This window comes from Eucyclogobius newberryi, unplaced genomic scaffold, assembly GCF_026437365.1.
Source record: "Eucyclogobius newberryi isolate DKJ021-1_F unplaced genomic scaffold, fEucNew1.0.hap1 SCAF_1, whole genome shotgun sequence".
Taxonomy (NCBI): Eukaryota; Metazoa; Chordata; class Actinopteri; order Gobiiformes; family Gobiidae; genus Eucyclogobius; species Eucyclogobius newberryi.
Window position 1 is genome coordinate 23,787,051 of NW_027315723.1, and position 26,995 is coordinate 23,814,045.

Consider the following 26,995-nt stretch of genomic DNA (forward strand, 5'->3'; position numbering starts at 1 on the left):
GCACTGTAGCTAGGCTAACAAACTGTCACAGCGCAGTAGAGCCCTCAATCCCAGCTACACTTAGCTCTGATGATTTCCTCCTATTTTTTAACAATAAAATAAAAACAATCAGAGATAAATTAGATGAAATTACCCCCGCTATTAGCCCTGAACTAGCCCAAGCTGTAAATCTAACGTCCCATATAAATCCACCCGTAAACTTAGAAAGGTTCACAGCTGTTGATCAAGCAGAGATAACTTCAGCCATCATGTCCTCTAAAAGCTCAACTTGTGTCCTAGACCCCATTCCAAGCAGACTCCTCAAAGACATTCTTCCCCTAATTATAGACCCTATTCTTAATATAATAAATACTTCACTCGAAAGTGGCTATGTTCCACAGTCCTTCAAACATGCAGTCATTAAACCTCTTCTGAAAAAGCCTAATCTAGATCCTGACCTATTGGTAAACTACAGACCTATTTCAAATCTTCCCTTCGTCTCTAAAATCCTTGAAAAAGTTGTAGTAAAACAGCTTTGTCGCCACCTGCAGGACAATAACTTATTTGAAGTTTTCCAGTCAGGGTTCAGAGCCCACCACAGCACTGAAACTGCACTAGTTAAAGTCACAAATGATTTGTTATTAGCCGCTGACGATGGACTGGTCTCAATCCTGGTTCTGTTGGACCTCAGCGCAGCGTTTGACACCATCGACCACAACATTCTACTGCAGAGGTTAGAATGTGATGTAGGTGTTGGAGGAACAGCCCTCAGCTGGTTTAAATCCTATCTATCTGATAGGTTCCAATTTGTTAATGTAAACCAGAGCTCCTCACCAAGCTCTAAAGTAATTTACGGTGTGCCACAGGGTTCGGTACTCGGTCCAATTCTGTTTACTCTTTATATGCTGCCATTAGGCAACATTATCAGAAAGCATGACATTAACTTCCACTACTATGCAGATGACACTCTGTATTTATCAATGAAACCTGATCAGAGCGATCAAGTAGACAGACTTAGTGCTTGTGTGAAGGAGATCAAAACCTGGATGACACTAAACTACCTGCTTCTTAACCCTGAAAAAACCGAGGTCATTGTGCTTGGCCCTAAGCATCTACGAGACGCTCTATCTGAGCAGATAGTCACACTGGACAATGTCAGTGTAGCCTCCAGTTCTACTGTAAGAAACCTTGGAGTCTTATTTGACCAGGAGCTCTCATTTAAAGCTCATATAAATCAAGCTTGTAAAACAGCCTATTTCCATTTGCGCAACATAGCCAAAATCAGAAGAATCCTGCCTAAAAGTGATGCCGAAAAACTTATCCATGCATTTGTAACGACTAGATTAGACTACTGTAACTCCCTGCTTGCAGCGTGTCCTAAAAGCTCCATAAAAAGCTTTCAACTGGTTCAAAATGCAGCAGCAAGATTACTAACAGGAACAAAAAGAAGAGAGCACATTACGCCAGTGCTGGAGTCTCTTCACTGGCTCCCCGTCGAGTCTAGAATCAAATTCAAAATTCTACTCTTGACCTACAAAGCCATAAATGACATGGCCCCATCCTACCTCAAAGATGCTATAGAACCATATCATCCAAACAGAGCTCTTCGCTCTCAGAATACTGGCCTTCTGGTGGTCCCAAGAGTCTCTAAAAGTACTGTAGGAGGTAGAGCGTTTAGCTACCAAGCCCCTGTGTTATGGAATCAGCTCCCGACCCATGTTAAATATGCTGACACAGTCTCTTCATTTAAGTCCAGGCTTAAAACGTTCCTCTTCGAAATCGCTTATGGTCAGACTAGTTAGGAACAGAAAGATAAACCCACAGCTTCAGCTACGCTGCCCTAGGAGTAACTATGCTGGGGGAAGTATGACAGCTTGAGCACTATCCTCTTCTTCTTCTGACTACTTATGCTATCAAACAATATTTATTTTTTGATTCCACTTGCAAACTGTTCACCGCCTTCTTTTCTTTCTCTCACTCCTGAGGACCTGTGGACCCAGATGCCCCTCCCCTGGTGAAGTGGTCCCTGCCCTGTGTGGACGGTCCCTCATCTGCCTGAGGAGTGGGTCCAGCTCGCCCCGGACGGTCCCTCATCTGCCTGAGGAGTGGGTCCAGCTCGCCCCCGACGGTCCCTCATCTGCCTGAAGAGTGGGTCCAGCTCGCCTCAGACGGTCCCTCATCTGCCTGAAGAGTGGGTCCAGCTCGCCTCAGACGGTCCCTCTTCTGCCTGAAGAGTGGGTCCAGCTCGCCTCAGACGGTCCCTCATCTGCCTGAAGAGTGGGTCCAGCTCGCCTCAGACGGTCCCTCTTCTGCCTGAAGAGTGGGTCCAGCTCGCCTCAGACGGTCCCTCATCTGCCTGAAGAGTGGGTCCAGCTCGCCTCAGACGGTCCCTCTTCTGCCTGAAGAGTGGGTCCAGCTCGCCTCCAACGGTCCCTCATCTGCCTGAAGAGTGGGTCCAGCTCGACTCAGACGGTCCCTCATCTGCCTGAAGAGTGGGTCCAGCTCGCCTCAGACGGTCCCTCATCTGCCTGAAGAGTGGGTCCAGCTCGCCTCCGACGGTCCCTCATCTGCCTGAAGAGTGGGTCCAGTTCGCCTCAGTCGGTCCCTCATCTGCCTGAAGAGTGGGTCCAGCTCCAGTCTCCTCGTGTCCGTCTGTCCGTCTGTGAGAGTCGGATCTCTCCTTCACTGGAACTCCTCCAGGTTTCTACGCTTTTTTCCCAAAGAGGTTTTTTTTGTAGTTTTTCCTGGCCGAGAAGGAGAGTCTAAGGACAGAGGACCCTGGGACATCGTCCCTCGCCACCACAGACATTGTCTGACTCCATCGCCACCACAGACATTGTTGATTCATTTCTCCCTGTGGCCCTCAGAGGCAACTGTTGTTGTGATTTTGGGCCTTACAAAAATAAATTGATTTGATTTGATTTGATTTGAAGCAGGTATCTGTAGTTTCTCTTCCACAAATGTTTTCTCTTCCACAAAATGTACTTTCTGCATTTCTTAATGGTTTGAAATATTATATTTAGCATATTCATGGTCATATTCTGCCAAAAGGTTTTGGTTCAAATCCTGACATAAAACGCACAAACCTATAAAAAGTCTACAAATATTGCAAAATTGGTGGACAAAAAAGCAGTACAATTCTTTATCAAGATCGCCACATTTCACTCTGTAATAGTGATCAAAATCAGCACAACATTATTTTACTTTTAACTCTAAAAGTACAAATTTAAACATGTACTTCAATACTTTTACTTTTTCATATGTGATACTACTTTACTTTTACTTGAATGCAAATGTTGCTCCTGTATTTTGTATTCAAGTAACAAAAGTGAGTATGTCTTCCATCACTGGAGCTAATAGACTGATATTTATCATTGTTCAGTTCATATTTCTTATTATTCAGTTCAGTTTATTCTATAAGTAGTGACAGATATATAACCTGACAGTTTATGATATTATAGAATAGAATTGCTTCGCTAATTCAAACAGCACCAACATGTTTTAAGCCCTAAACTTGAAGCAGCCTGTTTTTGGAGTCTGTCTAATTTTCCATAAAGTAATGAGGTCACTCCCTAAGCACTAAACATTAGCATGAATTAGCCATTAGCCTAGTTTCCACAAGCAGCCATGTTTCATTCAAAAAGAACAATCGCAGAGTAGACTGTGAGACGGATTCTCCTGCTTTTCCATCGCTGCGGCCCACATCGCACACTTGAATAATGGCAAGTGAGGACATAAAGGACAAAAACTCACCCGGTCGGACACTGAGGCAGCTGGAGGTCTTCAAACGTGCCCTGGAGCCAAACCTTTTCTGTAAAAAGAATACAAAATCAGTCAGATATTCGTGAGGGATATTTATCTATTGAATATAATGTTTCAAAGGTCATATTGAGGAGAGAAAAAAGCATGGGTTTAGTTTTTACTGTTGATTAGTACATTATATTGCCAATGCATACATTTGATACAACAGCAGAATATACCATCTTTTCCCCTGCATTAACTGAATAAAGTTTAAGAACAGAATCAGTGATGGTGCTTGGTGGGACAATCGCAGGCACTCTGGGTCAGAATAGTTCCAGCCATCAGGAAAGGTTAAGCTGTTTTCTTCTCCACACATGTATGAGATGAACACGAAAGACGGGAGTTTCCTGTCTGTCTGGAAACTGCTGTGTTTAATGTGTAATCAGAGCCCCAGAGAACACATTGGCATCCAATACTCCAGGAAACAGAATCAGACAAAATTAGACACCCAAAGAGTCTTTTAGTATTTATTTTGATTGGTTTTATTTCATATTTGTATTGGTCACTGTAGGCTTGTTTTCTCAAGAGGTGAGAGGAGGGAATCACAAGGGTTTAATCTTTGTTTTGTCCAATCCAAATGTTGGGAAACGCATGGGAAAAGAAAATCCCTCAAAAACCGTATTTTTTGCACCATAGTTTTGGCCGGAGTGCGACTTATACTTATATTTATACTTACACTTATACTCCGGAGCGACTTATATGTGATATTATTTGTTATTTTCACATTTGCAACCGCGTTTCATACTACAATGCAAGTTATACATGTTTTTTCCTTCTCTATTATAGATTTTTTGGCTGGTGCGACTTATACACCGGAATGTGTGCACTATTGTATCTCACGACATCTTGCCATATATCCCTACATAATATATTTTTTTTATTCTGTTTATCATAATAAAGAGTCAGATGAAAGGGTAACATATGGCAAAAGATGATCACATCAACTATGACCATCTGTAGACATGGGTTTCAGAAGGATGAACATTTCACAGGTAACATTCAATGCAAAATATCTTCTATATTTTGAATGGTCAAAAGTTCTCAAAACGTCACTAATATATAATAAACAGCAAGCTGAAAGCCACGAATAGCACATATATAGTACTGCAGTTGGGCAAATGGCCACCAAAGTAGTTTCTTTCTCATCTTAAATTTCCCTCAAACACATGAGTTTACGACATGTTTACAGCCCTGGTTATACAGCCCTGGAGCTATGCAAAAACACTGACCACTTTGATGCTGAAAGTTCCCATTTGCCTTTTACTTCCCCAACAGTGAGATTTATGTCCTGGGTAGTTTTCATTTATAGTTGTGTTTGAGAAAATCCCTGAATTTGGTCCTTCTGGGTTCATGTACTGTCATTATTTCTGGATGGTATCATTTAGAGCCGGGCGAGTGGTGCGCTGTGGTTTACTCTGAGTATTTCATCTGAGCGCTGTCTGCAACATCTGGAAATATTAGATACAGAGGGTGACTTTAAGAGCACAGCCGTTCCACACAGAAAGACACACAAAAAAAGTCTTATGTTTGTATTTATTTAAGTCGCCACTGTCTTTTGGTATTCAAAGAGATACTGAACATAGATTAGATCAGCCTTTATTGTCCCTGTAGTTTTGATAGTATGACCATGCGCCATCTATGATACAAATGGAATTAGGATTCAAAGATATCCATTTAGAGAGAGGATATAGATTCACCTAAGCTGCTTTTACACATCAATGTAAGTGTGTGTACATTTGATTATAAACCTGCCGGGGGGTCTGCGGGTTTTGCTGTGATAATTAGTCAACAGTCAAAAATATGTCTGCACTGTTAACATAAAAAATAAGAAATAGAGCATTTAACCATTTGGAAATCAGCATAAATTCATAGAAATAAAGTGTCAAGTGGAACACTCTCAGGAGAATCCAAAACAGTGAGATAATGGCAAGATAAACAAAGATACAAATGAATCTACGTTGCATATCTTTCCAATGACTTCACTCTGAGACCAGTGTATACCAGGGAACAAACAACATTTGACAAAGAGCCTATTGTCAAACCCAGTCTAATCGTGTGCCTTGTTACAGAACAATCACACATGTATCCTCCACGTCTCTGAATGCTTTATTCAGCCTTGTTTTATCCTGCTGCTGAGTGGACTGTAGACAGATGGATTCTTAGCACGATAGAGAGAAAATCCTTCCTAAACAGAGCTTTGATCCAAGTCCATGTGGTCTGGACTAGACCAGGGATGGACCGGTCCACAGGGATCAGCTGCAGCGCGCTCCAGTCCAAGGGAAAGCCCACATTACACAAGAACTCAACAGGGCTATTTCTGTCCGATTCATCCAAGGCCAAGAGATTTCGCCCAGAAACACCCAGTATATCGGATACAACACATTACTGAGTCGGGCGATATTGACAGAAATGAATACTTGAACACAGTTTTATTATCCCAAAGACAATTATCAGACAATATAATGTTAATCCATTAGAAAGTGGCTCAAAAACACTAATGGACTGCAAAGTTAACCACAAAAGTACAAAAATATAGATAACACAGACAATATACCCAAATATAAGACAATAAATGTTGAGAAATGTTTATCATATAAAATTATAGATACAGAGTGATATTCATGTCCTTTTATAGGTAATTTTACCGTCTATTCACATTTGTTTGAAACTTAAGCCTCAACTTATACATTTAAAGACAGTTTTAGCATATTTCTGATGGGTGGAATTGTTAGTCGGACTCAAAAAATTGCCCAATCTTACTGCATGTATTATATCAATCATTTGGCAGCGTTTTAAATTGTTATTTTTGCATAGCTCAAAAACAACAATGCAATATGATACATTTTTCAACAATTCTCTCACCTCTATAACTGGAAATGTGAAGACTATAACACATAACTTAATTGTTTTGGTAAAAATATGTGCAAAATGATTTTCTAAGTGTTACGCTCTGTTATAGAATAATAAGGAAATAAGGAAAATATCCTGTCCAATTGTGCTGTTTAGATCTGTACAAACATGCTCTGAAACACTTTTAACATGTTTTCAGTTCATGGTTCCATTTCAGTCTTTTTGTCAATTTGCATTGTGAATGTGAACTTTGAACTGAATTTTATCATTAAAACATCAATTGCAAATGTTGTCAGAAAAATCGCAATTAAATATTTTTCTCAAATCAAACCACCTCAATTTTATCGTTTATCGTGATATTTTCAGTAACAATGTATCGTACGACGCTTTCGTTCTCATAGACGAGCGTTCCTTTGTGAGCAGCTTTATGTAATCAAACTTTTCGTCGCACCAGCCAAAAAATGCACAATAGAGAAGAAAAAACATATATAAGTCGCACTGGAGCATGAAATGCGGTTGCAAGTGTGAAAATAACAAATAATATCACATATAAGTCGCTCCGGGGTATAAGTATAAGTATATAAGTATAAATATAAGTATAAGTCGCACCCGGCCAAAACTTTGAAATGAAAATACGGTATTTAGTTTTATTCATGAACTTTTTTATTTTATTTTTTTAAGTTTTGGCATAGGAATCAGCCTATTTCCATCAGCTTCTCCCTCACAGTGTCGACCGTTCCTATATTAAGACGTCGGCTGGTTTCATATGTTTTTCATGCCGAGAGGGTGTGAATGCCACAGCAGTGCTCCACCCCAGTGACAGACTTCTACCGCAGTCACCAGGATGTTTTTGCCCAGCGGTTTTAAGACAAAGAACATTCACTGCCCACGTTCGACCTCTCAAAAACATTCCTGTCAGAGTTTAAGTCTCTTTTACGACGTTTTTAAGAAGCGCAAGGACATAACACACGCCCCTTACACCACCGTACACGGCTCAGCGCTTTAACTGTCAATCAATCTGCCATAATTTAGGACAAAGAGTCACTACAAACACACAATCTCACTCGACGTAGTCTTAAAATGCTGAAATTTAGATTAGCTTGTGAATGTTGTTTTGAAGATATGCAATATTTGAATACCGAGTATATCACCCATTAAATGCTAAAAAAAAAAGAAAACAGCAGTTTGAAAATTAAAATGAAAAAAGATGATTTTGTAAACTTTGAAGCTAAAATGTCTGCACTTCTGTCTTTTCTGATAATTAAACTTCCAACTAATATGTTTAAAAATACGTATTTTAACACATTTCTAATGGACTATCGTAATCAGGATATTCTCCAAAAATACTGAGATAATATTTTTTGTCAATATCGCCCACACCTAGTTTTGCCCAAGGACACAACAACAATATTAGAGATGTGACAAGGGACTGGGAAAAAGCCCACAAAAACAAGCTCTCTGTACTGTGTATACACACACACACACACTATATACACACACATATATATATATATATATACATATATACGCACAAACACACACACACACACACACACACACATATATATATATATATATATATATATATATATATATATATATATATATATATACATATAATATACATATATACACACACACACACACACACATATATATATATATATACGCACCCACACACACAAAACCTGGGAGCCATCATCATATGGAGTGACACCCTCCCACTCCAGCCTCCAGGCCATGTCCAGCCTCTTCAGGCCAATGTTTAACGTCTTGAAAGTAGCAAAAGAGCCCCCAGGCCAGGGCTCCTGTTACCACTAAGTCCGGGGGCAAAATACATCCTTAGTCTCCTCATACACCTTGAATCCAAACAGCTGCTGGAGGCTGTACGTAATCTGTTTATAAAGTAGACACATACATACACTTTGTACTGCTCCCAGCCAGTGTTGATGTAACTTAATTAAGCCTTTGCGTTCCGTGTTATTTAGTCTACATTCCTCCGCTTTGAAACAAATCTGTTCAGAAAATGCCTGTGTTATTTACGCCTCAGGAAGTTACTGTGCGAACGCCACGTGGGAGTTGAGGTATGAAATTAATTCAATTAAAGATGATGAACACTTTTCATACATACAGTACCACAGAGTCGATCATTACAAGTACAATGAGCGTAGATCAGCACAGATGCTGAACTGTCTGAACGAAGTGTAGTTGGAGATGTAATCGCTAACTTAGATTCGGGAGCAGGACCACGCCTCAACCTCTTACCTCCCCAGCAACCACACCTCCACTCTTTAACCACGCCTCTTATTACCCAGAAGGCCTATATATGCAAAGGCCAATCCCAGCATCTCTTGTTGTCTCTGCTCTCTCGACCCCACCCTCCCACCCCATGTCTCTATCATCGTCACCTTAACACATCACCATCCATGGAGGGGGGGGTTCTGAATCGGCTGGGCTGATTACCCGAGACAGAGCCCCCGTCCTGAGTCTCTACCCAGCCATCTCATCGATCTCTCTCTCATCTCATCGATCTCTCTCTCATCTCATCGATCTCTCTCTCATCTCATCAATCTCTCTCTCATCTCATCGATCTCTCTCTCATCTCATCGATCTCTCTCTCATCTCATCGATCTCTCTCTCATCTCATCGATCTCTCTCTCATCTCATCAATCTCTCTCTCATCTCATCGAGCTCTCTCTCATCTCATCGATCTCTCTCTCATCTCATCGATCTCTCTCTCATCTCATCGATCTCTCTCTCATCTCATCGATCTCTCTCTCATCTCATCGAGCTCTCTCATCGAGCTCTCTCATCGAGCTCTCTCTCATCTCATCGAGCTCTCTCATCGAGCTCTCTCATCGAGCTCTCTCATCAAGCTCTCTCATCGAGCTCTCTCATCGATCCCCCTCATCGAGCTCCCTCATATCGATCTCCCTCATATCGATCTCTCTCATATCGATCTCTCTCATATCGATCTCTCTCATATCGATCTCTCTCATATCGATCTCTCATCGATCTCTCATCGATCTCTCATCAATCTCTCATAGACCCATCATGACTTATCAATAAACATTCTTTCGTATTTCATTGTTGTGGCGTGGTCCTTGCTAGTGAAGGATGAACCGAGATCAAACCAGATCTAATGATTGACTAAATCCGGTGCAAAATTGACTTTTTTAAACGTGCGTAAAGGAAAATATTCTAAAGTCCAACATGGAGACAAACATGAAGTGGCACATAAAGTGATTTCAATGGAGGAACTAGTATTAACATCAGAACGTCACAAACTATGACAATTGAGTCTGATTTGAACACATTTACAGTTGTATTTTACATTATCTGTTTATGTAATAGGAGGTTATGAAAGGTTTTCAGGTTTTACTGGACACAAGTTTAGAGAAATGTTTTTTGTCAAGCTACAATTCTGATGACAGAACATTTAAAAAGTCTGTCAAGCTAAACACAATCTAATCCAAGTCTAAATAAGGACACAATTAAACCACAAAATACAACATACCACAACCACTAGTGGTAAATGAATTTTAGATAATATTGTATTGTATTGTTCATAATAAAAATACACATTTCTGTTGGATTGCCTTAATATTGCCTAAATATTATCGGGAAAAGATATAGAGATATTAATTTCACCCACCCCTATGTCACAATCAAATCCCAGTGCAGCGATTATTGTGAAAAAGAAACATAATGATTTAAAACTAATCTATACACAACTATTGACACCTCGACCAAACAACAGTAACATTCTGAATTCACAGCATCATTCATCTAGTGTCTGGCATAAGCAGGAAAAATGTCTAAATATTGAATTTAAACAGCCTTTTTACTTATGAGTCCCTCCAGAAGACGCCTGTGTATTGGTGCTCGTACCCCAGTTTGAGAACCACTGCAGAAGAATATTGTCTGCTCTTCCTGCCTCCATAAATTGGATGCCTTCTTCTAATTAGCTGAGGATAATTGTGCTAGCGGAGGCTCATGTTCTGCCACAGTCTGGACTCAAAATCACACCTGCTTCAGAGAGATATGGGCAAAGTTGTTCACAATTTACAATGAATGATCCACCAACGCGGCAGCACTCCTGAGTCCAGCTTTAAGTAAAGTCTGAACAGCTGCAGGGAGATTAGCAATGGACGTCTGCCAAAAACAAAGGTTTCCATTGGATAGAAATCTAACAATGCGTTTTGGCACTCTGCTATTGTGCTAATGGGATCTGACCATGATTTAATGCTTCTACTTAAAAGTGGGCAGAAAAATGTAGATTATAGCATCAATTATGTCTGGAAAATATACAACAATTGAATGTTGAGTATATCTTTATATAGTAAAAATAAAAACACTTTTTCTGGACTTTTGTGATTTAATTTTCAGACATTTAAAATGTTCTGATAATTAAACCACAACTAAAAGACATGTTTTACTTTTAACACATTCCTGACATATTATTGTTATCGTTTTTGTCAAGATGCCTAAATAATTAACGATTTCACATCGATCTCGATCCATCAATCTTTCGATTAATTGCCCAGTCCCACATAAAAATACCATACAAAACATGCATTTGTGCTGTGAGCCTCTCCACAAATTGCACCTGTAACTTGGCCTGCTGCCGTCATCGCCATGGAGATAAACAAATTGAATGCCAGGCTGTGGAACATTTCAGGCAAGCACTAACAACGGGCCCTACTTAATACAAGTTACACAGGTAGTACATGCATATCATGAGCACCTGTCACTTTTATTCCTTCATAGTTTTGTATTAGACTTACCCTTGTCTTGGCTTCCTTTCTTCAGAGAGAAAGCCACAGCCAAAACGACCACCAGAAAAAACAGCAGCAAAACCTGTCAATGCACAAAACAAGCAACACGTTTGAAAAGCCTTTTTCTCCAGCTGCCGAGCACAGATGACACTGTTTGGAGACACCAGACCGCATATGGTAATGTTTAAAAAAGAGGAATACTAACAGATGTCATGAAGAGAAATGATCAGCAGCACCACGTTTGTTCATTTAACCTTGTTACTACCAAAGTGAAGGATTAGCGGGCAACAAAAGCATGTTTAGTTCACTCCAGGATGAATAATGTGTTTGTCTTTGAGCAATGGTTCATAAGAGTGTGTCCTAATATGGGCAATTGGAAGTTAGATTTTATGTTGCTCTGATTGAAATCAGTGAAAACAATGACAAAATCACGAATAGTCGACTGTTAAAAAAAAAAAGCATACATAATTAGATAATTGTAATCATTATCTGGTCTATACAGACTCTAAAACACACAAGAAAAGAGCTTTTCATAGAAAAAAAATGGTATTGTTCAATCACAATGTCAAAAAAGTATAAATCGTTTCAGATTTCCAGCAATAATACATTTAAATATAAACGTAAATATTCTATAAATGGAAGCCTTCAATCACCGTATTTCAACCTTTATTTATTCATTTATTTATTAAGCTCAATTTATAGAGGGAAGGCCCTTCAGAGCAAGCTCTCACTTACACGAGCGCAGTGGAGGACACATACATGTAAATAATGTCACAGTAATCATCAAAACAGATTTGTATTGCTGTGTGTTTTGTGTCATCATTTAAACCTTTAGTTGCTGCTTCTTTATGCAAGTCAAATAACTGCTTCCGTTCTCTGCCTTAAGGTTATACACTACATGGCCTGATACAGGACATCCTCAAACTTACTCTGCCCAATCTCCACTGCAGCAGCAAAACCATCTGCCCCCAAAGCCTCTCTATCATCTCTTCTTCAGCCACTGTCTACCTTATTGCAAACCAGGCCAAAACAATGACTTATTTGCTTGAACTTTGCTGAACATGCTAATTATTTCCTGCTGTTTCCTGGCTCCTTTCCTTGTTCTCTGTAGTGGATCCAGCACATGGCTCACATCTGCAGACTCAAACTGGCCCCGTGTAATTAAAGGGACGTTTCACTTCGGACCCCCGCAGTCCCGCGTATCAATGTCAAGATGGCCGCTGCTGCCTGCCCCTTCATCCCACCACACGGAGCCCAGAGCCCGCGCCAGGCCCTACTCCTCGCTGTATAATTAGAACGGCGGTTTGGAGCCAGATGTGGAGGATCACGTATGAAGATGTCGTGAGCAGGGCCAGGAGCAAAGTGCTTTTCCCACTAAACGATCACGAGGGATGTGTTTGGTTTCATGAAGACAAGCTTTTCTTATTCTCTATCTTATGTTTCTTTCTTTTTTTTAAGGAAACCATTTTTGGTTCTCGTCTTGATACCGCACAAAGATAAAACATTGTCTAAATAAAACAACACCATGTGGTCTTATACTACCATTTTTTCCGAACTATAAGTCGCACCAGCCAAAAAATGCATAATAGAGAAGAAAAAAACATATATAAGTTGCACTGGAGTATAAAATGCGGTTGCAAGTGTGAAAATAACAAATAATATCACATATAAGTCGCTCCGGAGTCTAAGTATAAGTATATAAGTATAAATATAAGTATAAGTCGCACCCGGCCAAAACTATGAAAAAAGGTGCAATTTATAATCTGGAAAATGCGCTTAAACTAAAACTATCTTTTAACTTTTCATTAAATTTCTTCAGAATAGTCAGCCAAATTAGCATCTTCTGTACAAGTTTTGCTTTTGATTAGTAAATGGGTGCTTAAAAAAAAGAGTGCAGTTTATTAGCAGTAAAGCTTGAAGTAATAAATAGTAATTTAATTGATTTGTATCATTCAGTAAAATTGACTTTTATTTGCTTTTAAACATTGACTTACAGTGTTCCTTCCTCCTTAGCTCACTCGAAGTTGTATTTTGATTCATTCATCCATTCAGTGGTCAGAAAATGTCTGTTTTCACCTACCACCCATCTCTGCCCAACTCGCTCTACTTACTCTGGATATGATTCCAAAAATTAAACAATGAAAACATGTGAATGATAATCTGCAGCTCGCTAAGGAGCAAAGTCGGACGTCAATAGACCCATTTCTATTGTTAAGCCGCTTTAGATCACTATTGCCATTTCCAAACACCAAAACGTAACACAATAATCTGCGTGTGTTTTGTTTAATACAGGGGTGGGCAATTATTTTCCTCCGAGGGCCACATTCGAATCCAGGCAAGTAGCGGAGGGCCGGCCCGCCATCATTGGTGTGAAAAAAAAAAAATGAAATATCAGGCTGAGCAAAATAATATGTCTGTTTGCCATAACCCGACCGACCCGCTATGAAATTAGTCGACTGAAAAAAAAATATCAGCATTTTGCTGAAATAATGTCAAAATCTTTTATTTTTCAATCATTTCGCCGACTCACCGACCGGTCTGTCCTGAACCACCGTGTCAAATATTTGTATCATACTTGTTAACTTGACTTTCATCTCAATCATTTTCAGTCCTCCACATGCGTCTGTAACAAAACAGGACACGCCTAAAAGTCGTCATATTGCCTTTACCAAGTTGATTTATCCTCGATGGCGCCACTGACATGTCCAGAGTAATGCCAGGCTCTGTCAGGCTGTGAAATTTGACTTACGCAAATGCATTCTGGGATTGAAACACGCCCAGTAGCGTCATCACAACAAACATGGCGGCGCCCGTGTCCCCCGCATGTTCCCCCCGCTCGCCTTAGCTACCAAAATAAAGGATAGCGGCGTACAAAAGGTCGATTGAAATATCTTAAAATTGTGAGATTTAGTCTCCCAATCGGGTTGATAGAGACGTTTTCCGTCATTGACTGTTGAAGCCTGACCCCTGGTGGTTACTCCGACTCAAAAAATGACAAAATTTTTATCTTTTTTTTTTGCCTTCAAAGTGAAAAAAATAAGAATTTGCCTACCGTCCGACCCAGATGAAAAATGTTGACTCGGGTTACAGCAAACAGACTTTATTTGGGGTAGCCTCAAATAAAATATAACTTTTCTGTCAAATATAGGCTATTGAATCTATTATTTAATTGATTTCACGTCATATGTATTAAGGATACACGTGCAGACAGATACACGTGCAGACATGCGGGCCGGATTCGGCCCGCATGGCAGTAGTTTGCCCACCCCTGGTTTAATACCAAATTACCCCACGAAAGGCGAAAGTGAATAAGCTCAGTCAGTAATCCCTCTACTTTGACTGAAAACTACTTTATATTTGTACCACTGAGACTGCTGATCACAGACGTCTTTATTGACTGTAACTGAAGTTAATCTTTAAAAAAAACAAAGCACATCAGAAAAAAACTGAGATCTACAAATAAAGAACTAAACAAGCGTAGCCAGAATAAGACCAGGAAGCTCCACCACTGCCCTCTTTCCCTAAAGTCAGAGCACGTCAGAGCTAAGAACGCTGCGGAATTAGAACGTAATAATGTAATAATAATACCTTTAGAGCAGACCTGGGCAAACTACGGCCCACAGTTTGTCTTTATAATCCAAACATGCCAAGTAATATTTCATTTTTTTGCCCTTAGGTCAGACGCATTTGTGGGGCAAGATGTGGCCCTCGGCATGTTTTAATCTGGCCCCTAGAAAGATTATAGTTTCTATTTTTTAACTGTCTGTAACATCTGTCTGCACTTGTATCCTTAATAAAGATGACATGAAATGAATTAAACAATATATAATTCTTTATCTTTTCACACCAATGATCGCGGGCCGGCCCTCCGCTACTTGTCTGGATTCGAATATGGCCTCGGAGAAAAAGAATGGCCCACCCCTGGTGTAGAGTGATCATAATAGAGCAGACTTAAATAAAGTGTCTGGAGCGTGGTGTCTGGACGTGAGTGCGTGTGTTGTTGTTTTTTAGCATGTGTTGAACCAGGACCTGTGTGCGGCTGTTCGGAGGGGAAAACCTGGAGACGTGGGTTTGCTAAAGTAAACGTTGTCTGGAAATGTCTATGCTCTGGGATTTTACACTTCTGTCTGAGTCCTGATGATACTTTTGGATACTTAATTCTCTGCCACAAAGTTGGCCCCTAAAATTGAGGCTGCAAAGTAAAAAGCAATAATTATTTTTAATGAAACTGCGACACAAGCAACCCACTGGCTTACCCTGTCTGCCATACATTTACAGAGAAGTATTGTATCGTTCTGTTACGTCACAAAAAAGCCCATGACCCACTTTTGGGACCTGATTTGACCCGTGGTTGTGAATTCAGTGCAGTCTTGATATCAGCAAGAACAATACATTTTGACAACACTGTGGTTTTGATAAGAAGTTCTACACATGTATCTGGAAAGTACAAAACTAAAAGTACTGTAGATAAGTTTGTATATGACTTTACATAAAGCTGGGAGATACTTTTGAAACTTGTTTTTTCTCCACTACCACGTCTTTAGAACAGATTTTTCAGACAGAAAAGTGAAGCAGGGTGATAATCCCTCAACAGCCAATCCGCTCTCAGCCCAAAGACTCATCTAGTGACTCACGTGGCTCCTTTTCAGTTTGAAAAAATAACATGCTAAATATTTAGAGGAAGACAGTATGTGGAGGATTGTTTTTACAGCACACTTTCTGGGGTGGAAACAGAATTTACTTTATGAGAAAAAAAGCTGGGTACTTCATCTTGAAGTCATTTTTACAGTGGATACTTTTAACATTTACTTTTTCTACATCGTCATTGCATTTTAGATGTTTTTCATTTCTTTATGGCTTGAGGGGTTATTTTTTGCATGATCCTGGTGACATCATGCTTAAAGTTAATTATTTACATAAAATTCACTAGAACAAAACAGGAAATCGATTGGAATTGCAACTCTTAAGCAAAAATCAGCAGGATTACTTCAGTTTTTGCTCTTAACCTTTCACTATTTTTTATTTTTTGTATGTACATTATTACTTGAATAATTTATTTTCTCCTATATCTTTATTTGGGTCAGTGTTATATTACTATTGTTTCTTTATACTGTCTGTAGCTAGGTATCATACTACATATGTTTTCTTTTCTTTATTGTGACAGGCCGGACCACACAAACCTGTATCTCACCAAAAAAACCTACTTTTTGACCTACAAACCATTCATTTTGATGTTTTCATTACACTGCCGAGCCACTAAGAGGACTATACAATGCCTAAGCTAAACTTTAACCAGATCGGGTCCAAAGCCAAGACTTAATCAAAGTCTAACAGCATGAAACCGTGATTGAATCATGCCCCGAGTCTTGTGTCTGGGTACATGTTTAACAGTACAAATAAATCTAAAAGTACCCGGCTTTATTTGGAAAAAGTGTGGTTAAGCCTCGCGCCGCAAGAGCTGTTTTTTTCTATACTGCACGAAAACAAAAGCCATATTCATTCAACTTTTGGTCATGGGATGTTCTTGAGATGATGTGCAAAGGTTTCCGAGCAAGAAAAGAACCGACCTCAGCATTTTAGCAAAAACCAAGAACACAAACAGACGTGGATTGCATGAGTCACACGACAAAGAAAAAATTAAACCCAAGTAAGTTAAACAGAGGAAAGTGAAGGACATTTGAAGCTGGGTGTAGTTCAGTATGTATAACGAGCTGAAACGTTCAAGTACAAGTATTTAGTGGAGAAAGTAGTGAAAGCTTCATTTGTTCTTCGTCCCAGTCGTCTCGAGACAGAAATGATGAAGACACAATTAAAAGTGGGCAATATTGACAAAAATGATCATCTCAGTATTTCTCGATAACAATATTCAGATGATATTTTAACAAAGCATCAGGAATGTGCTCAAATGTGTCGGTAAATGTCTTAGTCGAGGGTCAAGTGTTACACAAAATGAAAATGAACCACAAAAGGGCAGAAATATCCCTTTTCACCCTTGTATGGGGAGATTACACTAAGATGTATCCGTCATTTAGTTTTTAATCAGTGTCCTTTTTAGATACATGATAATTTGACATGAACATCTCACATACGCCACTTACTACAGACGGACATGAAGGAGATAAACTTACACTTAAGTACACAATGACAGAACTCTACACAGGAGACAAGGGTTGACAAAAGTCATGAAAATCAGACACTAATCAATACTAAAACTAGTATGAAAACTAGATCCTTTCCTGAACAGTTTCAGAATGATGCAAAGCTTTATCAGAACTAGTAAGTTGTAAATCCCCATGGTAACATAAAGATAATACTATTATTTTGTGTTGAAAACAACATTATATTGTTAAAGTATTTTCGATTATCATTGTGGTATCAAAATCGGTTTAGAGTATCAAGCCTTTTCTTTAGTATTGAAATCTAGATTTAGATGTGTTGATATTTACAGTAGTACAGTAGTAGTAGCAGCAGTAGTAGCAGTAGTAGTAGTAGTAGTAGTAGTAGTAGTAGTATTAGCAGTAGTTGAAGTAGTAGTAGTAGTAGCAGCAATAGTTAGTAGCAGTAGTAGTAGTAGTAGTAGTAGTAGTAGTAGTAGTAGTAGTATTAGCAGTAGTTGAAGTAGTAGTAGTAGTAGTAGTATTAGCAGTAGTTGAAGTAGTAGTAGTAGTAGCAGCAATAGTTAGTAGCAGTAGTAGTAGTAGTAGTAGTAGTAGTAGTAGTAGTAGTAGTAGTAGTAGTAGCAGCAGTAGTAGCAGTAGTAGTAGTAGTAGTAGTAGTAGTATTAGCAGTAGTTGAAGTAGTAGTAGTAGTAGCAGCAATAGTTAGTAGCAGTAGTAGTAGTAGTAGTAGTAGTAGTAGTAGTAGTAGTAGTAGTATTAGCAGTAGTTGAAGTAGTAGTAGTAGTAGTAGTATTAGCAGTAGTTGAAGTAGTAGTAGTAGTAGCAGCAATAGTTAGTAGCAGTAGTAGTAGTAGTAGTAGTAGTAGTAGTAGTAGTAGTAGTAGTAGTAGTAGTAGCAGCAGTAGTAGCAGTAGTAGTAGTAGTAGTAGTAGTAGTATTAGCAGTAGTTGAAGTAGTAGTAGTAGTAGCAGCAATAGTTAGTAGCAGTAGTAGTAGTAGTAGTAGTAGTAGTAGTAGTAGCAGCAATAGTTAGTAGCAGTAGTAGTAGTAGTAGTAGTAGTAGTAGTAGTAGTAGTAGAAGTAGTAGTAGTAGAAGTAGTAGTAGTAGTAGTAGAAGTAGTAGTAGTAGAAGTAGCAGTAGTAGTAGTAGTAGTAGTAGAAGTAGTAGTAGTAGTAGAAGTAGTAGTAGTAGAAGTAGCAGTAGTAGTAGTAGTAGTAGTAGTAGTAGTAGTAGTAGTAGTAGTAGTAGTGTAGTAGAAGTAGCAGTAGTAGTAGTAGTAGTAGTAGTAGTAGTAGTAGTAGTAGTAGTAGTAGTAGTAGAAGTAGTAGTAGTAGTAGAAGTAGTAGTAGTAGAAGTAGCAGTAGTAGAAGTAGTAGTAGTAGTAGAAGTAGTAGTAGTAGTAGTAGAAGTAGTAGTAGTAGAAGTAGCAGTAGTAGTAGTAGTAGTAGTAGTAGTAGAAGTAGTAGTAGTAGTAGAAGTAGTAGTAGTAGAAGTAGCTTTAGTAGTAGTAGTAGTAGTAGTAGTAGTAGTAGTAGTAGTAGTAGTAGTAGTAGTAGTAGTAGTAGAAGTAGCAGTAGTAGTAGTAGTAGTAGTAGTAGTAGTAGTAGTAGTAGAAGTAGCAGTAGTAGTAGTAGTAGTAGTAGTAGTAGTAGTAGTAGAAGTAGCAGTAGTAGTAGTAGTAGTAGTAGTAGTAGTAGTAGTAGTAGAAGTAGCAGTAGTAGTAGTAGAAGAAGTAGTAGTAGTAGTAGTAGTAGAAGTAGCAGTAGTAGTAGTAGTAGTAGTAGTAGTAGTAGTAGTAGTAGAAGTAGCAGTAGTAGTAGTAGTAGTAGTAGTAGTAGTAGTAGTAGAAGTAGCAGTAGTAGTAGTAGTAGTAGTAGTAGTAGTAGTAGTAGTAGTAGTAGTAGTAGAAGTAGCAGTAGTAGTAGTAGTAGTAGTAGTAGTAGTAGTAGTAGTAGAAGTAGCAGTAGTAGTAGTAGAAGTAGCAGTAGTAGTAGTAGAAGAAGTAGGGGCTTGCATGTCACTACACATAATACAGAACATGGAAAAACCTAGTACTGTTTAATAGCTACACAAGTGCAAAATGCTAGCACAAAGTTATGATTAAATAGTGGTGTTTAGTTGACCCAGACAGTGTGCTGAGTCCACACTGGCAGCCACAGCATTGCCAGAGTAAACATGGGTAGAATTGCACAGTGAAACACAAGATTTGTGAGATATTTCCATGGCACACATTTAGATCGTTGGAGAGAGTTTTTAGAAGAACAATGGAAGGAGCAGCCGGGGCTAAACTTTCAACATGTAAGTGATAGTTGTGGCTGTGGGAGTTTGACTTGCAGTGCCATCTCAGGTGGTAAATGAGTCTACATTGTGTCATTCTCAAGCGGATGTTAAATCTTAAAATCAGATCTCAGTCAGACATTAAAAAGTATTTGAAGAAAAGACTAGAAGTTTCAAAACTAAATCAGAGGAGGTAGAGGACTATAGGTATAAGACAGCATGTTCTGTCCATACTGTACATATATTTTGTATTTAAGTATTATTTTCTAACTACACATATTCTTTTTGAATGCCTTTATTTAATCACAGTTTATATTGATACTGGTTTTTAATTGTTTAATGTTCCACCACAGACAAGGCCATTAGAATGTCATTGGATTGAGAATTGCTGACATGAATACTCTAATTCTATAACATAGTATAATAAAATATCATATGAATATTGTTTCCTCTTGCAGTAACTTTATTAAATTGAAATTTAAAAGAAATTGTGGACGTTTTTCACAGTTGCCATGACACAGAAAATACAATAGGAGACAGTTAAGTTGTAAAGCTGAATTAGAAGTCATACAAGTGTATTTTTCCTTTATATATAATCAATGAATGGCCAATAACCCAACACGGTCCGATCAGGGAATGACCAGTTAGTGTTGACCCTCAGAGTAGCGCAACATCCCAGTCAGAAGCTTCTATATCTATGAACATAACTAAACATGTAACCTTCCACACACAAGAGTCCCATCACGCCTCAAACCACACTCCTCACCGCTATGATGACTTTCCAGTGGCTGTTGATCTTCTTGCCGGTGGTCGCGCGCCTCTGGTCCTCGGGGTCCGGGCTCCTGAACAGAGACGCCGCCTGCTCCGCGCTCCGGTCGTCCGCCGCGGGTTTGACCGGGTCCATGCTGCGTGTTCCGGGCAGTCACTGAGCTCCACGCGCGCCTCTCCCGCTGTGGATGGAGCGGAGAGTAGTGTGGCCCCGGGGATGAGCTGTGCGTGAGAGTGAGGGACTCATGCGGGGCCACGGGCTGGTCCCGTTTGGCACCGCCTCGCGCCCGCATGACGCTCCTGACTCTTTGCGCTTTGGAGGAAAGACGCGTGTTTTCATGTCAGATGCCGTTCAAACTCTATATATGATAATCAACACAGACAACAGTTGAACTTTCGTGACAAAACAGCAAAATGTGGTTCACTTTGTTGAGTATGTTATGCGTAAAAATCTATTATAGCTTTCTATAAACTTTGTTATTCAAAAGTGCAATTTCCCTGAGAGTGTGACTGACCTCTAGTGGTGAGTGGAAAAAACACGTGTAGAGTTACAATAAACAACACAGTATGCTATTAACCATGCAATATATATATATATATATATATATATATATATATATATATATATATATATATACATATATATATATATATATATATATATATAAATATTATATATATATATATATATATATATACATATATATATATATATATATATATATATATAAATATTATATATATATATATATATATATTATATATATATATATATATATATATATATATATATATATATATATATATATATATTAGTTTAATTAGTTTTTTAGTTTGACTTAATTGGACCTATTATACATGTTGGTTACGAAGTATTAAACAGAATTTGAAAGGAGTTGGTGTATTAAAAAGAAAAAGTTCATGTACAGAGCGCCTGGACCATAATATTAAATGTTAGTGAAGCTCGTGTACTGGACTCTGTGCTCTTGCTTTAAATGCCAGTATTGCAATGAACGTGGGTTATGGTGTGCACACAAGAAGGACACCTAAAATAAATCTTTATTTAAAAAACAAACAAACAGCTCATTAAAATATTACTGTGTCACTATATTGGTACATATAACAAAAATGTGATTTAATTCCACCGGAGGTTATGTGGATCATGTGTAGGCTGTTTAGTTGGTGTTTATTTCTGTTGAGAATTGACATACAGTCGCTTGAAGGCGCACTAACTACATTTTCTGGAGGGAGGTCCGCTAGCAACTCTTCATGGATATATTATTGCTGGGAATGTTCCACAGAATGCCATCTATCCTGCAGGGCTACAATAACGTTAGTAGGCCTTAAAGCAGTTGGAAAAGGTGCATGCACAAGTATATGTGAATTCATACTTTCTAGGGACTAATCAGGTTCATTGACATTTGTCCACAGAGAGGAAAGACTATACCCCGAATGCAGTAGTTCTTACACATCTGGAAACAACTGGGGCCATGTGTGTTTTGTGTGTTATGTACACAAAGTGAGGGCAGGGTCACACTCACTGTTACATTCTTAGCTCTAAACTTCAGCCAAACATTATTCAAGAAAAGAAAAGGTAAAAAATATATAGGAACAAACCAAATTTAAAAAATGAATAATTCAAAAGTTTAAGGTTACAAAACTACAATTTGGTTTATGTGCTAGTAAATATATATATTTTACATATTTTTTTTGTATAAAACTGTTTTATTTATTATTTAGCTTATCAATATTATTTAATAGGAAACAAAAGGCTTCTTTTAATCCTGTTTTATAATAAATTTACGGTATCAATGCAAAGTCTCCACAAGGTGGCACTGTTGCATCATCTTTAATTCTGGTCTTTCGTTTTTGATGCAGCCTTAAAAGTTATTTTCCCAATGTAAAACATACATTTTACCATCATTTCACCATAAGCTCTTGTGGCCTGTGAGGTCCAGCTCTACAGTTCAGTCTTCTTGTGTGATAAATGGACCTCACATTGCTTTGACCATGAGGTGGAGACCCTGGTGATGGTGATGGAGTGATTAACTGATGATGTTGAGGGGAGGGGAGGAAGAGCGGTGAGGAGGTGAGGCCTAAATCTTGAGTTCCTGGATGATGGCCATCTAGCTTAGACAAGTGTTGTTGTGCTGAAGTTGAATCAGTTGGATTTATTTCTTTGTCTATATTACATGTTCACCTGGGAAGATCTACCATTTCTGCACGGGAGCAGAAGGTATGAACTTGGACGTTTACTTTTTGATGGTGGTCGAGTAGGGTTAAGGTGGCAACCATGCTCCACGTGCAGCCGGCTGCAGTGTTGTGAGTTTGAATCCTGGCTCTAACAATTCACTGCATGTCCTTCTCTCTCATCCCCAGCTCACGCTCAGCTGTCCTGTCTAATACAGCCTACAGGCCAAAAAACAGAACAAGAACACCATCACACCTGCTTCCTCGTCTGCCCACAAACAGAGCTTCTGCTCCGGCTCTGATCCAGGCGGATAGACCAAGTGATTTTGGTGGCTCAGCGGGAGATAGCTCCACATTACAAATGCAGTTGACACAAAAATGTACTCTGCACTGGCTGGTATGCAGGATCTAAATTCCAAGACTAAAAAGATGGATAGCTGAGCCACAGCAGCCTAAACTGAACTCTGAAAGGTGGTTTCCCTGCAGGCTAGCGTGGCCTGAGCCAGGAGCCAGGAGGTAACGAGCCAGGTTTGCATCCTGATGGATCAAGTTGACGACCTGGAGAATTGTCGTCTCAGAACCATTTGTCTTCCAAAGGCACTGAAAGGAAAGATTTGTTCAGTTTAATGGAGGTTTGGATCCCGGAACATCTAAAACTGTCAACAAAAGCGGGGAAAATAACTCTTGACCCTGCACATCGCTCCCTGGCTCCTAAGCCGCCCCGAACCAATGTCCTAACCTGTTCAGTGATAAAGAATGTGTTATGGCTGCAGCTAGACGTCTCACTGCGGATCGGACCAGATCAAACGAGCACCGTGTCTCTTTCTTCAACCACTACTTGGCGAGAGTGATCAAAAACACAAGGCAAATGACAATGTGAAGTCTCAACTGAGAGACAAGAAAGTGGATTATGTATTGCTTTATCCCACAGTAATGAGGCTCAATGTGAAGGTTAAAATAAAACGATTTACCACACTGGATGAGGCATCGGCTTTTGAGCTATTTGACATTCTCCCTTTTTTCCTTTTTAATCTATGGAAGGGACCTGGACCTTATTGGAGACATGTATTTTCATGTAAATATCCAGGTTATGTTGGTTTGATTATGCTCTGCTGTTGTAGTTCCTGCATGTGTTGTGTTTGACTTGAGAATTTTGCAATAAGATCAGATTTGCATGAATGATAAAGTTAATACAATGACATTTGAGAAATTATGAATCAAATTGTTGCCGTACTGGTGTTACCAAAATTTTGCACCAAATAACATTGACCTGAGATTCAATGTCTGGATTGTAAAATATACAATTCAAAGTCTGCATTTCAAAATAATAAAAAAAAATGATTTCACCAGATGAAACATAATCACATAAAAAGCTTTGAAATGTTGAGAGATCCTTTGGCTTTGAGAAACAGGACTTTTATAGGTATTTACAAATAAGGAGTTATTACCAAGAAATTAAACAAAGTAATGACCGTTATAACTCTCGGACTGACATGTTTATCGAGGCTTATAAATCAGAACTTTCAAGGGGAATAATACCTAAATCAGTCATTCCCAAACTTGGGGTTGGGACCTAAATGTGGGTCGTCCAAGTTTCTCAGGGGCTCTTAGAAAGATATCCAAATTAGATTGTGTGAATTTTAATAAAGGGATGTCATGTTAATTGCTTATTGGGTATATTTTGTAATCATGAATGCACTACAAAATATTTATTAACTACAAAATAACACAATTTTGCCTTATAATATCTTATTAGGGAGGAGAAGGTGTTTGGGGTGCTAACATATCCTTAGGTAAAACAGGGGTCGCAGGGACAAAAAGGTTGGGAACCACTGATCTAAATTATATCAATGACAGCTACTCAGAAATATAAATATATCAAAAACCCATGGGAACAAGAAGGTAACCTTGGTTTGACAGATGAAGAGTGGGAAATGTATGTACATCCCTGTGAAGGATCACAACATCATTCTGTTCATGGACAATGGTAATAAACCTTTTCTGATTCTCATTCTGATTCTGATTCTGAAAGTGTGTCACGTGTTTTCATAAAACCATGTCAAAGTGCCCATTATTCACAAGGAGATGCTAACTGCTGGAGAAACTGTTTTGGGACTGTTAACAAGACACTGCAGACTGTTTTTTGACACTTGACTGTTTCATCCCACTTGATTCTAAAAGTACTTGGGTCTCAAAATGTCTGCAATGGACACAATAAGTTAATAAATTAATACCTCTGGATTGTATGTTTGGTGGCAGGAAAAAAGGCCACCATAGAGACTGAGCAGACATAGTAACAGGCATTAGAAAAATGAAGGAAAAAATACATTTGAAATTGAAACATTTGACCAAGTGGGACTGTTATTATCATTTAAATGTGCAGCGATTGTGTTTCTTTGAATGTTTAGTACTACTTTTGTTCTGTTCATTTTGCTTTTCGCTCTCTGTTCTGTGTTCTATGTTTAATCTTCTTAAAAATTGGGGGAAAAGAAAAAAAACAAGTTGATATGTTGACAAGAATGTTAACTATATGAGTAATTCTGTGCAATACTGTATACTAGTATTGTGATGTTTCTTGCAAGTACACTCGGGCCCCTGATCCATTTTGGCCCATGTTTTTATTCATGAAGGGATTGAAGTATAAAGTCAGACTGAACACCACTCACATTGCAGATAACTTTCCATAAAAAAGAGCCCAAAATGAGTCAGTCTAAATTCATAATTCATCCCTGATTCACAGACAGTGCATCTCTGAGAAGCTCGTATGAATCTTTAAGTCTATCTGATGCATGTTTTATTCATCCTCAGCTTAAGGCAAAGGCACTTGTTGCTTTGGGTCACAACAGAGTCAATGGCAGGTTTATTTTCTGTTTTTCTGCCCACTTCATTTCAACTCAACTCCACTGTGATTCACCTCATCTGGCCTTTTTGTGTGTTTCCCTCTGTGTTTTCTGTTGCAGGGTCAAAGAAGTAAATCCTCTTCAGCTTGTGCCTTGGCCTTCTGTAATGTGCTGACATTATCCATCCATCCATCCATCACACAAGCATATCGTGTCAGGAATATTATTTGAGTCTGAACAACCTCTAAATCTGAATCTGAAACAATCTGAAATTGTAGGATAAAATACACTTGCAGTATCACACCCCAACGACTGGTAAAGCATCAGTGTGGAACATTCATATGTGCGCCATGAGAGGTGATGTTAGTCTGTTCTATAGAGTTTAAAGGACAAATATGATGCACTGATTCAACAAACTAACGTCAATGACGCTAAATGTCTTTCCAGGTATATGTTTTTGATGTGGGAATAATGTTAGTACATGGTTAAAAGCTTGAAAACATTTGCATAAAATGTCTTTATGCTTCAATAAATAGCGGACGACATAACGGACACTCCCATGTAAATCAAGGATAACAAAAATTATAAAAAATGAATAATAAAAAAAACAGAAGAGCATAAACTGTGTTTGGCAACATGATGCGTTAGAACCTGGGGAAAATGCACAGGTAAAATAATTGTAGAAGTTCGAGGAAGGGGACGACCTGGTGGTATTAGAAATCAGTGGTTTATGAACTCAAACTGCCTCTGCACGTACACGTGTATCCAAATTAATCTTCAAAACATAATTAAATGTCCCACTTCTTTTATATATAGTGTTTCCGTAGGCGGGCGTCAATCACTGAGACCAAATGTATCTACGATCTGAAAGGTGCCCATTATTTCTGTCGTTCAAAGTCTCTGCATAAGTTTAAATAAGTAATTCCCTCAGGTCAACAACAAACTGATGTTGTTGTATATATATTTCATTTAAATCACTTGTGTTCTTAAATTTTTTTTTCAGCACATTTAGCACAGTCTACACTTTTTATACTCATTACAAATATTATATGTTTTATGTTGCTTAAACCTTGGCGTCCAAGCAATTTCTTTGTTTGTATAGTGTACAACAATGGCAATAAAGACAATTCTGATTGTGATTCTGAACATGTTTTAGACAACATTTTTTGTACTTTTGTCAAATTGAATCATGATTCTTATCATAAGTATCATTGATTTCTGTTTTATGGTTTGCTTTGATTCGATTGGCTTCACTAAAAGTGTTTGTGTTTAGCTGTGTCTGGATGAAGAGTTGCGCACCAATAGGGTAAAGCCAGAACACGCCCATTGTTTTAAGTACTTTTTGTAAGAAAAAAAACAAAAAATGTACATACTAAAACACACAGATTGCTC

At 38.7% G+C, this 26,995-nt stretch overlaps 1 protein-coding gene across 2 annotated transcripts in view; it reads right to left on the reverse strand.

Moving 5' to 3' along the window:
• The window catches only part of enpp1 (ectonucleotide pyrophosphatase/phosphodiesterase 1), a 51,930-nt gene extending 31,147 nt beyond the window's left edge, over positions 1-20,783 (reverse strand). For both annotated transcript variants that reach the window (XR_011926034.1, XM_072440525.1), the window contains exons 1-3: positions 20,572-20,783; positions 11,418-11,490; positions 3,733-3,790 (exon numbers count right to left, since the gene is read on the reverse strand). Coding sequence is in view for 1 of the 2 variants with exons in the window: in XM_072440525.1 (XP_072296626.1) it covers positions 3,733-3,790; positions 11,418-11,490; positions 20,572-20,709 (269 nt within the window). In the remaining variant the exon portion in view is untranslated. The remainder of the gene's footprint in view (positions 1-3,732; positions 3,791-11,417; positions 11,491-20,571) is intronic.
• Between the last annotated feature and the right edge of the window lie 6,212 nt (positions 20,784-26,995).